This window comes from Lissotriton helveticus, chromosome 1_1 (assembly GCF_964261635.1).
Source record: "Lissotriton helveticus chromosome 1_1, aLisHel1.1, whole genome shotgun sequence".
Taxonomy (NCBI): Eukaryota; Metazoa; Chordata; class Amphibia; order Caudata; family Salamandridae; genus Lissotriton; species Lissotriton helveticus.
The window spans coordinates 987,019,712-987,031,952 of record NC_136057.1 but is presented as its reverse complement, the minus strand read 5'-3'; the positions used below and the strand labels follow the sequence as shown (position 1 = coordinate 987,031,952).

The following is a 12,241-nucleotide window of genomic DNA, read 5'->3' as shown; positions in this document are numbered from 1 at the left end:
CATTCTTGTGAGTTGGAACCCTCGACATTGTCAGATTCCTACATCGCTGACCCAGACTATGAGGGCAAACAGTAAAACATGGTGTGTGGGGCCGTGGAGACGGACCTGGGATGAACACTGCGCTTCTCCTAAATGAGAGAAACCGAGAAAGATAAGAGTGCCCTTGTCACTCTGCTCTAGTCACCGCGAGTGACTCGGCTCCCACAGCTGCCGGCATTGTCTGTCCTCTTCCCCGGCCAGCAGGGAGGCTGATAAAAATCTCCCCCTGTTCATTAACGTGCAAATAATTTTGGAGATAAGCCGGCTGCCCTCCTAAACGAAAGACTTGACTGAGGTCCCTGCCATGTCACTGAATTAAATGTCAAGCCTCCGGCTGCCAGTGTGGACGGAGGCGAGCAGAGGTGGGAGGCGGCCCAGGGATTGATTGGTATGGCAGATGAGATAATGAGGACAGCAGTCAATTCTAAGAAGCCGGGGCCTGGTCAGCTCTGCTTGACTCAAATGTTTGCTGTGCCCTAACTTGCTGGAGGTGCGCTGTGTGCGTCTGTGTACACTTGCATGCTGCTTCAAAGCAGTGTTGGAACATGTTTACATGAAGTTCGAGCTGAACTTTTCTGTTCATTGAAGCCCCTCTCCTTGGCCTGAGAAGGACACGGGTGTCCAAACAAATGTCACACATGTAAATATTGCAATTTTTCTACCCTTTCTTACTCAGTTGTTATTTTACATTTGATTGACGAACGAGATGAGTTTTCTGATAAGCAGGAATTGCTGTTTAACTGCAAGCAATGACAATGTCTCCTTACATGTTTCTTGCTAAGACGGCCTGGCAGCTCTTTGGGAGTCTGAATTACAGGTGTTGCTAGTTCCCATCTCCGTGACTTTATTTTGTTAAGCTCAGAAGCATGCAATTTTAATTCACCTCATCTGGATGTATGCAGGGCACTCTTTATATCTATGTGTATGCCTACAGAAGCCTGAGATGTAGAAGGTTGAGCTGGACAGTAAATAGGTAAAGATCAGGCTATTAGAGTCCACCAAGATCAAGTGAATATCGCCTTCAGATAGTCATGAATCATACCACTGGTTCGAAACTGAGGGAAATGGATTACTTCACAACTGTGATCTGAAAGTCAAGCAGAGGCTTCACAGCAGCCACATGAATTGCAGCAGATAGCTTACCATCTTCATATGGATGACTTGTCTGAAGAGTTAAATCTTTAAAATCCATTCGAACGCTTCCCAGTTAGGAATGCAAAGACTTCCTTAAAAAGGACAATCGGTTCCCTGAGCTTGAAAAAGAATGCCCATCAATGATCCAACCTAGTCCTGTCTCTCTGTCACATCCGAAAATACTTAAACCTAGTTATGGATTGAGGCCTATCTGCTTACTGGTTTTTAAAGATATGGCAGGTGAATTGGACCTTTGACGTGGAATGGTTTCACCATCTGAGAAAGTGGTTTTAATGCAATTGTGTTCCAAGAAGATAATAGTAAACCCTATTACCTATCTGCAATGTTCTCTTATGATATGTGTATTTGTATAGCGCGAATAACTGAGGAGAATGCTCTGATGTGCAGGGTAGGTTGTTCCAGGCTTTAGGAGCGAAGTAAAAGGCATGACCACCAGATCTGGTTCTACATATGCGAGTAGGAGTTCAGCTGAGCAGAAGTGTCTGGTAGGTTTGTGGAGGTTTATGCGGTTGTTGAGGTATGTTGGACTAATGTTGTGTAAGGCTTTGTATTTGTGCGTGAGGAGCTTGAAGTATGGTAGTTTGTGGACTTTGGAGCCAGTGGGATCATTTTGAGGTGTGGGGTGATGTGCGTGCAGGTTGGGAGGGTGAGGGTAAGCCTGGCTGCAGAGATTTGTATGGAGTCTTCTGGTCAGTTGAGCGTTGATTCAGGCGTAGAGTGTATTGTTGTAGTCCAGCTTGCTGGTGATGAGGCCTTGGGTGGCGATTCTGCGAGTGTTAGTGAGAATCAATCACAGCAATATGAGGGCTGTTGGCTAAGACAGAAGTATGTTTTAATACAAGCCTTGCATACAAAGCAAAGTGCAGAGTTCAGGACGTTTTCTTTGCAAGTACTGACATACCAAGTGTTGAGGTACAAAACAGATATCAAGCGCTCACAGGGCAGGGAAATGCTATTAAAAACATTGCACTGGCCTTTCTTGAAGGTCAGTGTTTATTCAACATTTGTTTTTAATTAGAAAGAAAAACATGAGCTCCCCCAGATTCATAGCAGCTAAATGTACCCATAAGGATCTATGGATCTGTTCCTTTTGCAGAGACTGTAGTCTTGTGGAATCTAGGTGCCGCATCTTGTTTGAATTAATAGATGATATAGGGGGTGTAGTTTACACATTTTTACTTAGAAAACCAAATGGCCTTCCTCTCAACAAGCCCTATAAAGGATGATGACGAGGTCCATGCTTTGTCTCTGTGGTGCAGGTTTAAGAATAATAATAATAATAATCTAACTGACCAGATATCTGATGCACGTCCATATTCCGCACTGTCTGAAGCCTCATAGTGTATGTACATCTAGAGGGGCCTGGAGAAGAGCACTGCAAAGCAACCAATGCAAGTAGCATTATGTGCATACTCCAGTGCCAGATACATGGACTACTTTTGCGGTTCACTTTTACAAAATGTGTTAATTATAGGTATTTTAGAAGTCAGTAGGGTTTCAGACTTTGGTTTCCTTTCTGTGCTTTTTAATATTTCTTTGAATAACCTTTGAGTTCTTATTCTGCCAATGTCTCCGCAGGTACCAGATGGCTCTGTTGTTGCATTGGTTTCCAAACAAGTCACAGCCTACAATGCTGTCAACAACTCCACCGTCTCCAGGACCTCGGCTAGCAAATATGGTGAGTATTCATACTGACAAATTTATTGCCACTCCCAAGAACAGGGCTCTTGGCAAACGATTACCATTGTGGGATTCATAGACAAACCAGTGTGTGGTAACATCATAGTCTTGTACTGTGGCAAATTTACCAAGGTTTGATATGAGGTGACCATACGGAATTGTTATACGGTGTTATACATTTGCAACACCTTTTATTTGCGTATGAATGTCTAATTTTTCACTTGTCTCTTTAATTTTGCATGGGAGGGGATTTTCAGTGACTGGGTGTGTTTGTCTTTTGATGGGAATGCTAAACTATTGCCTTACATGTGACCTAGATATAGGAGTGGTTGTCATTTACATGATGGATGATCTATTAACAATAGACATAGACCCGTGATGGGAAGAAAAACAATGTAAAAAGAAAGGACATGATCTTGAGCTTGTAGGTGTATACTAATAAAATATATGTTTTAGCTAAAGGAAGTGCATTTTAAGGTGTGGGCTCAAGATGTGTTTCTGTTGGCAGTAGATTTGCTCAATTGTTTAAAGAATGGGGTTTGGAGGAAGCATCAAACCAGGCCCTGCATGGACTCTGCTCTTTCACACAGACCTTCAGATGAATCAGTTTGTATTGTGCATTAAACAATCAATAACACAACATAACAAAACACAAGGAACTACAATATGACTTAGTCTATGCTTGGAATCCATCATACCCAATTAACCTTGCTCCTCAACCCTAAAGTGTATCTGCATTTCTTCAGAGATGCCTTTCAGTGGCATTAGTCTCTGCTTGAGCACAAATTACTTACGTCAGAACTGTTAGTGGTAATTCTTAAACGTACGTGCAGTTCGCTGGCTCCTTCAGAAGAATGCTTAATGCTTATGCTTAGAACTTGTGTAACTGCATCAGTATCCAGTTGCTTAGGGATTCCATAAGATGCAAAGAGTATTTGTGCTTTAGCCAGTGACACACTGATCTTGATTAGAGGGGTGAGGATTGGTTCACCTGATGTTCACACTCAGCATGTTGCCACTTTGGTTAGTCAGTCAATTTAGTCTTTCCTTAATTTCTAAATAACCATAAATCACGACTCTAATAGGGGGTTGTTTTGATATTTAACTCTATTTAAATGGAATCTCGCATCATCCCTACCGTTGTTGCAAAACTCCACATTCCAGAATTCTTCTTCCTTCATTTTCAAACTTAAGCTTCAAGAATTGCAGTCCTCCAGAGGATGTGTGTGCACTCGATCGTCCCAGACAATAATTAGTGTTTATTTTGTAATATCACCCTAACTGCATGTCTTTCACTACTATCTGGTTATGCATACGTTTTGGCTTGTGAAAGGGGAAGAGCCACAAGTGGGTTCAGAGCAAGGATGTACAAAGTTGCAAAGTCCGTTGACTCACTACTTCTTAAAACAGTTTTTCAAACCTCAGAAATTGTGGAAAGTGTGAAGTGTGTTCATTTCAGAGAGTCACTCTTAGTGGCCCTTTGAAATAGCCGGAAACTGTACCTATGGATGCAAATTACTGTGGTGGAGAGCAGAAGGATGTCACTCATCCTGATCTGTACGGGGGCAATCCCCACCCAGACAAAAAGACCCCCCAGCCGCCTTTGGCCGTACACCTTTTACCCAAGCTGTCCCACAGTACGATCCACTCCATAAGAGACGTCTGAATCCCCTGGCCTTTGTCCTTGCATGCTTGCTTTGTCCCACCACAGTCACTGTTCGCTTCTCCCGTCCTTGACCTTATACTTGGCGGAGAATAGTTGCATGTAGCTTTGAGTCCTTTTGCATTTCCCACCATAAGATGTTTTGCCAATGGGACATGCTACACCAGAGAACCAGGGGCTGTTCTGCAGCGGGATGGGTTTTGTCTACAAATCCACAATTGTCAGGGGCCGTGAGGATGCTGCAGGTCACATCACTGGCAGATGTAGTAGTCACACGACTTCAGCACGTTGCCCTTACTCCCCACCACTATAGAGTATTAATAGTCCCCAATGTGGGAAAACCTATGAATACTCATGAATGTATTTTTTTTTAGAGTGTGAATGTGTTTCATGCACCTGTACAATGTGAGATTCCCACCCACCAAAGTTTCTAAATCGATAAGGCAGCGATCCTTTAGGCCTGATGAAAGTCGGCAAACCCACAGGGCTTTCTTAAGGCTGAAAGATGTAGAATTGATAAGAAAACGAGAGTAATTAGCACTCCAGGACTGTCCTTCTTTGTTTTTAACTTTATCACAGGTACCGGTCCAATAAAGATTCACATACCACCGAACTCACTTCCTAATTCTATCTGCTACTCAGTCTGGATCCCACCGTCCAATATTCTAAATTTCAATATGATAATCAAATAATAGCAATATTACTTAGGCACCAAGCAGTTCATAGGTGTGCTCCAGATTAATGGTTCCTTTTATTAATGTCACAACTATGCTGGCACGCCGAAATGTTTTAAGAATTTCAGAAATATTAAACGAGAATACCAAAAACATGTAATTCCCTTTTTCACACTGCACTGCTCATTTCGGGAAGTCCTCTAGCCTTGATCTAGTTTGACAGTTTCAGGACCGCTTTAGTTGCATACTGAGCTCAGGGCATCGTTGGTAAGTGCTGTTTTCTAAACTATGAAAAGTGTGATCATTCAGTGAGCTGCACATCTGCTCCCACTCGTTTCCGCACATCTGGCGCTGGGCACTTGGAGTGGTGTTTTTTCCAGAAGCACACACTCTGTTCACCATGCTCTGGAGCTTGCTGTAGACTCGCGTGTAATAGTGTGATGTTGAGTGACGATTGCTTTAAATGCAGCTCATGAAGACTCCGCAGCTTGGCACACGGTAATAGTGCCTCTCAACCCAGCCCACAAGTTCTAATTTAATTGAGACCAGGGGCCATTATAACTTCTCACTTCTCCTTCACCTGGGTGGTTTAAAGATGTGGGCGTTGACAGCGTTCCCAACCTGCTGTTCTCCAAATTAGGCCTGGGCAGTAAACTCCGCTTTGTTTGTGGAGTTTGCAGTGTTTTTTGCACTCCGCGCACTTCGTGTAGTGCAGCTGAGGTTTTTTCCCTGCTCGCGCTTGCTTGCGAACGGTAAGTTCGTGAGCGCGAGCTGCTGCTCATGCAGAAATTCTACCCGAGCAGCAGGAAGACCAGCGCGAACAGCAGTTCGCACTACACTCCGCCACTTGTGGAACTTCGCTGAGTTTTTGTAACTTCGCAGAGTTCTGCGTAGCAAAACTCTGCCAATTACACCCAGGCTTATTCCAAATCAGTAAAAGTGCAAGGCCTATGAAGTGTAAGTGACAAGCTTCATGGTAGATCTGCTGAGATGCCAAGGATTGAAGGAGATTGTAGTCAGATATGTTCTATTCATTCATGGCCTTAATGTAATCTATGGAGAGGAGAACAGGGAATTGGCACATTTATGGGGCCTGAACGGGTGCTTCGGGCTTGTAATTAACTCAGAGTGCTTATGTACTTGTTGCAGATATGTTCACCCAGCCTATATGTCATAGCTTTAAATTTGAATAATGACTCTGTCAGTCAATTTTTTAGGATATAATGAAACGGTTGCCATTGAAGTGGTATGCTTATCACTTTCTTACCTACCACCTCCGCGCCCAGGGAATGAAAAGACTTTGGGCCTGATTTAGAGTTTGGCGGATGGGTACTACATTTCACAGGATACAGATACCCCGTCTGACTTATTACAAGTGCATCAGGAAAGAATACACTTGTAATAACGCGGATAGGTTATAGCCAGCGGTGGCTTCTCCTCTAAGGTGGAGGAGCGTCGCCCCACTGCTCTCCCAGCAGTTAAAAAAGGAAAAAGGAAATGATAATAGCGCAATCTTATTATCATTTTATTTTTCCCTACTGCAGTGGCTCAGTTGGGTTGTTTCATGCGAGGCTGGCCAGATCAGGGAGGAGGAGTGGTGGGTACTCTCTAAGTGCGCTTGACTGTTTGGCTGTCTGTCTTTTGATGGCCAAACATTCATGCGCACTTAGCATGTTTTCCACCAGGCTGTATTGTACAGCCTGGGTGGAGAACATGCACAGGCTCCCAGTTGCTGTCTGAGTGCCAAACTAGTGCAGTCAGACCAATAAAGCGCACTGCTGTCATGCTGGTGACAGCAGTGCCGGGATTGGCTAGGGGAGTCTGGGTGCTTCCTACTGCTAGGAGCCAGAAGAGAAGAGGACGGAGGAGAGGCGGCAGCCGGCCGTATGCAGGTAATGCAGGCTTTATTCTTTCATTTTCATTCCTACTCTATCCCCTCCACCAAACCCCCATGCCCCACCCTACCACCCCGGTTAGGTAGCAGCTACCACTGGTAATATCGCATACTTGTGATAGTGTAATCTATCTACCAAATACTATAGCAGGCCCACTCTGCAGGTTGGCATGTAATGTTACCTGCCTCGCCAAAGTGGGGGGTTTGTGTCTGAAACAAAATCAAAATGTCCCTGATGCTTAGGGTGTTTTCTTCCTGCGCATTAGGATAATGCATTTATTTTTCCTCTTCGCTATCAATCTGATTTACATAGTTAATGCGAACAGGAAAAAAGATCCTCTGAAAGCCCAAAGACTGCAGTCCTGTCAGGGATGAGCTGCTGGATCAATTGTTCCAATAGTGGAGACATATGAGACTTTGTTGTCACATTTTTGGTGGCTGTCTCACATCTATCAATCCTTAAACGAGGCTTTTGAACTCTGTACGGACCTGTAAATAACAAGCTCCTATGAACATCTGCTGCTGTAAATGTGGCATCTGTCTCTGACATATTCATGTCCTGAAATCGGGAAACCCTTGCTAGGGGCTTGGCGTCAGGGCCGCTCCTTTCTTTGCTGCTTTGTGTGAAGGCTCTCTCCTGCGCATTGCAGAGTTTTGTACATAAAAATGCAGGCATCCTGTCAGCAAACCATCACCAACTAAAAGCTAATCAGGCGCAAGAACACAGATCCCACTCAAAATCCAAATGAGGTGAGACAGCAACTATTACATTGCACCATCCAGGCCTGCAGCAGGCTGGCAGGCAGGACCACATGCTACATGTTTCAATCTAGCAGATTGTGTGTGTCGGGGCCAATGTTATCCTCCAGTTTGAGTCATGTCTAAAATAAAACACCTTCTTCGTGGGCACGGATTCCTCTCGATGCAGTTCTTGCTGTGGATGGGCAAACACAATCGCACGGTGCTGGAGCAGACGACAAAATCCAAATTAGTTCTCTTTGTTCTTTCTTGGAAGCAATGGAGCAGTTTGAAATATATTTGAAATAGATATTTTCTCCACTTTATTAATTTTCCCATTTTTCATTATCCTAATCATTTCTTTTGGTACATTTCTATGATCTAAACTTGTGATATTTCTCTGTCAGATAAAACTCATTTTTTTGCAGCTCCCACCTCTAGTAGCACTACTCAGCCATATGATGTTGAAGTGCATGGTGTTTTTAAATAGCTTTTTCAGGGTAGCAATCTTTGTTACTCAGTGTAGTGTTAGTATCTGCAGGGTAGATGTGTACAAAGAGGTTATTTGAAGTTTTAGGCTCTCCATCAGGGTAGCCTCCAGTGCATCCTAAAAGAGAAGATGTGGGGCTAGTATCTTTGTGGCTAAGGCTATTCAAACTATTTCACTCAACAGCAAAATCATGAATTTTAACGACATCTCTGCTCTGCCTCACAAACTAAAAAGCCTCTTTACTATGTGAAATGGCACATCAGTGTGTTGAGTTTTTTGTCATTGGGGTGATTGAATGTCATTGGCTCAATAATTCACCACTTCACAGGGGATTATCCATGGTGGGTATTTGCATTTACTGAGTGCTTAATTTGAGACTGTGGCTTCAGTTGCTCAGCACTGGCACTTAATTTTCAACACCAGCACTTATGACAGTCTGCCACATGGTAGCGTTTCTGTCTAATTTAGAGATGAGCACATCGACAATTGTTTATTAATTTAATATACATTAAAACAGACTATCAATGGCCACCCAAGTTATTCTTATAGCTTTGCAGACATGAAATAGTCTAAAGTGTCACACTTGTAAGAGTGTGATTGTTAGTAGTTGTGTTGGTACTGCGACTGGCAGCACTGGCAGGGGCAGTGGGTGGTGCAAGCTGCAGTGGCCTCCTGGCGAGGACCCTGGCACTTATTTTTTTACAAATTAAGCAATGGAATCTTTTGGTCCAATTACCCACGGAAAACCAGAAGGTGCTGATATATAACTGACCACAAAATGTGTCCACTGGAGTAGCAAAAACCCACAGGGCACATATCTTGAAACTGAAGGTCGCGATCAAAACATTTTACTGACACATTTTGTACTACTTGAACGTCATTACATATAATGACCTCAGAACCCAGCCGTTCAATGAGGTATAATCTCACAATGTGTCTTTGCCTGTATGAACCGCATGCAGACCGTGCTGCTAACCCAGCCGTTTTCTATGAAAAGCAAAGATCATCATTGCTGATTTAAGAAACATTGGAACCAATAATGACATTCGAACAATGACATGAACATTGCACAGGCAGAGGTTTAGGGTCACCATTAAGCTAATGTTGAATTTGGGCAGGCAGAATACCAAACATCTCACTTCTGTTTCAACCCACTAGATATATCTGGTGAAACTTTTTGAGCTAAGATTTTGCCTCCTCAGTTCCATCTCCTCCAGGCAAAAATAAATTAAGACTATCGCAGTCGCGTTTCCCCAAGGCGGCTGCTTGTGATAATGTAAATGAGCCACTCCGCTTTATTGATATTAATATGCATAGAATCAATTAATGAAACCCACTGTGACCTTCATGGAGGTTTTATTTCCTCCTTCATTCTGATTGTGGAAAGCATAGTGCTGGGTCTAGGATCATCTTTCACTCTGGTGAAGACCTGCTGCTGTTTGTATAAATACAGCACTTAAGGGTAGTTACAAGGAGTCTCTGTAAACCATTAGCAATACTCTTTAAGATGTTGCAAGAGATGTCAGTTCGCTGCTGGGTGTTAATAACCATATCAAGTAGATCATTAAACATGGTTAAATTTTGCTGTGATAAAATGATCTGCATTCATTTTAGCCAGGAGCCAAATATCTCCACTAGACAAGTGTATTCTGCTTGAGAGTGCATTAAATTCAAGCATCATAAAGGGCTGAATGCACTGAAGCACTTGTGTGCCCCAGACTTAATTTCTGCTGTAATTGGGGATGTAGTCGTTAAGCTGAAAATTGATTTTCAATTTCTGTAGTATTGGAGGAATTGTTCTAATTCTTTAAAAAATATCAGTAAAAAAAATTACTGCAACTGGCATTTTCTGACCGCTTTCCAAATAAAATATAATCCGAGGGTCTAGGCTGAAACTCGGAACCCTTGTGGGTGATGCAGCTGAACAGAAGTCCTGCACTAGGACATGGTGGTGTCCAATCACAGATTGTTATCAGTAGGTGTCATACTTGCCAACCTTATTGCTATAGTTGTGTCCTAAATCACCATGGCTGACTTGGGTTTGTCTACACATTAGTATATTCCCAAGACAAACAAGCATTGGCATAGCCAATAGGTCTCGCCTTTGGGACCTTATAAGTGTTTAGCCATGCAACAGTTGATGATGTTGCACCAAGGATATTGTGCTGGATAACTAAACACGTATAAGGTCCCAAAGGCGAGACCATTGGCTATGCCAATGCTTGTTCCTTCTGTGGTTGTATTGCCTTGTACAGGAACTTCATGCAAAATGAACAGAGCTGTCATTGTAATCTTGTGTGAGTAAGCTAATTACACATCTTGTTTTGATCTACACAGTGGTATAAATGAGGACAACTTAGGCAAAACATAAATGGCAATATTTTCTTCTCGGAGTTAGAAACGCAGATTTTTGACGCTCAGAACCCCTAATTGTGGAAGTCACTCTAGTTTCCAATGATCTGCATTTTCTTTCCTTTGGTCAGCGCACATGATACCAAACTCCATGGTGGGAAAACGCCTACCATCTACATTGTGGGACATTGTGCATTTCGGGGTGACATCATGCTGAGTCACAAGGACTACGCCAATAGTTGATGTCCATACAACTTAATTCAAAAATGCTTCTTTAAGCGTATTCACTTGATGACAGGATGAGGTCCAGCATTTGCATCTAAAATACACTTACCCTTCAAAAGCAGATTTTCAGAGATGGGCGGACTACTAGATATAAAACGTTGGAGACACGATGTAGGAACAAAAGTCTGTCTAAGCACTGACTGAACTTTCCTTAGTTTCACTTGAAGTTGCATCCTTAGCAACATTCAATCCTTCTTAAAGAAAAGAAGGAAAGTCATAGCTTTCAACACTTACTAAACAAAAGATTTCTTTATATGATGCATGCTGCCCCCACCAACCCAATAAGTGCTATTGATCACAGTGCGTGGTAATGGTCACACAAACTGATGATCTAGTAGATCATTTTCACTACTGAAAAAAGACAGAGTTATCGGCAACGGTACATGATAGCATACTTGCCACAGTTATGAGGATATATCTTAGATAAGTAATTGGCCCACTCCAATGACCATACATGGGGAATCAAGAAAGGTAAAGAAAATCCCGAAGCAAAAGCTATTGGAAGCTAGATAGTGAAAGTAATAATAAAATTACTGAGCTGGGTTTAGTTATACCTTGCAATAGTGAACCAGGAATTATCTCAGAATTTACCGATGTATGCTCAGAATACAAAGGTGATAATTAAGACAAAAACATATATGAAAACCTACACACTTGCTTTTGCCAGACTCAGGTAAACGTGTTATGTAAGAATTCCACGATTTAGGCTGGTCTGTCTCATAATCACAACAAAGTATTAGTGTATTGCACAATTGTAGTAATAAATAAAAATAACATCTACATATTTCCAATTATATTTGCTTTATTAAAACAGGACATATACCAGACAAAAAACATGCATCAAAGGACAGGGATACCGGGTAAAGAAGATAAACATTAAAAGAGCCTAATAGTAGAATGCTGTCAATTCTTCTGGCACAGAGTGGGTAGATAGGCCAGCAGTGACGGGATAAGATGTCACCCAATTAGTCATCTCTCATCGAAATGAGACGTGGGGCATGCAGTCAATAAACGGGATCCGGGTGCAGCCAGGTTTCGTATACATTCAGACTCAATAACTGTTTCACTTGTAAACTCATTTCATGCAACATCCACATGCTGGCGATAACACCTCGCATAATTGCGTACCTTTTTGCATGAAAGCGAGTTTTTACTGCCTGACTTCTATCACACCACACCTGTACCAAGGGACTGCATTTTTTATTATAATCCTGACATGCAATCAATGCTTAGGTACGTGACATGAGACAGTAATAAAATACACAACGTAA

General features: G+C 42.5%; 1 protein-coding gene across 1 annotated transcript in view; it reads left to right on the top strand.

Moving 5' to 3' along the window:
- Positions 1 to 12,241, top strand: part of PLXNA4 (plexin A4) — a 1,016,639-nt gene that overhangs the window by 919,848 nt on the left and 84,550 nt on the right. Inside the window, exon 28 of the mRNA XM_078677443.1 lies at positions 2,773 to 2,872. Coding sequence (XP_078533569.1) covers positions 2,773 to 2,872 — 100 coding nt within the window. The remainder of the gene's footprint in view (positions 1 to 2,772; positions 2,873 to 12,241) is intronic.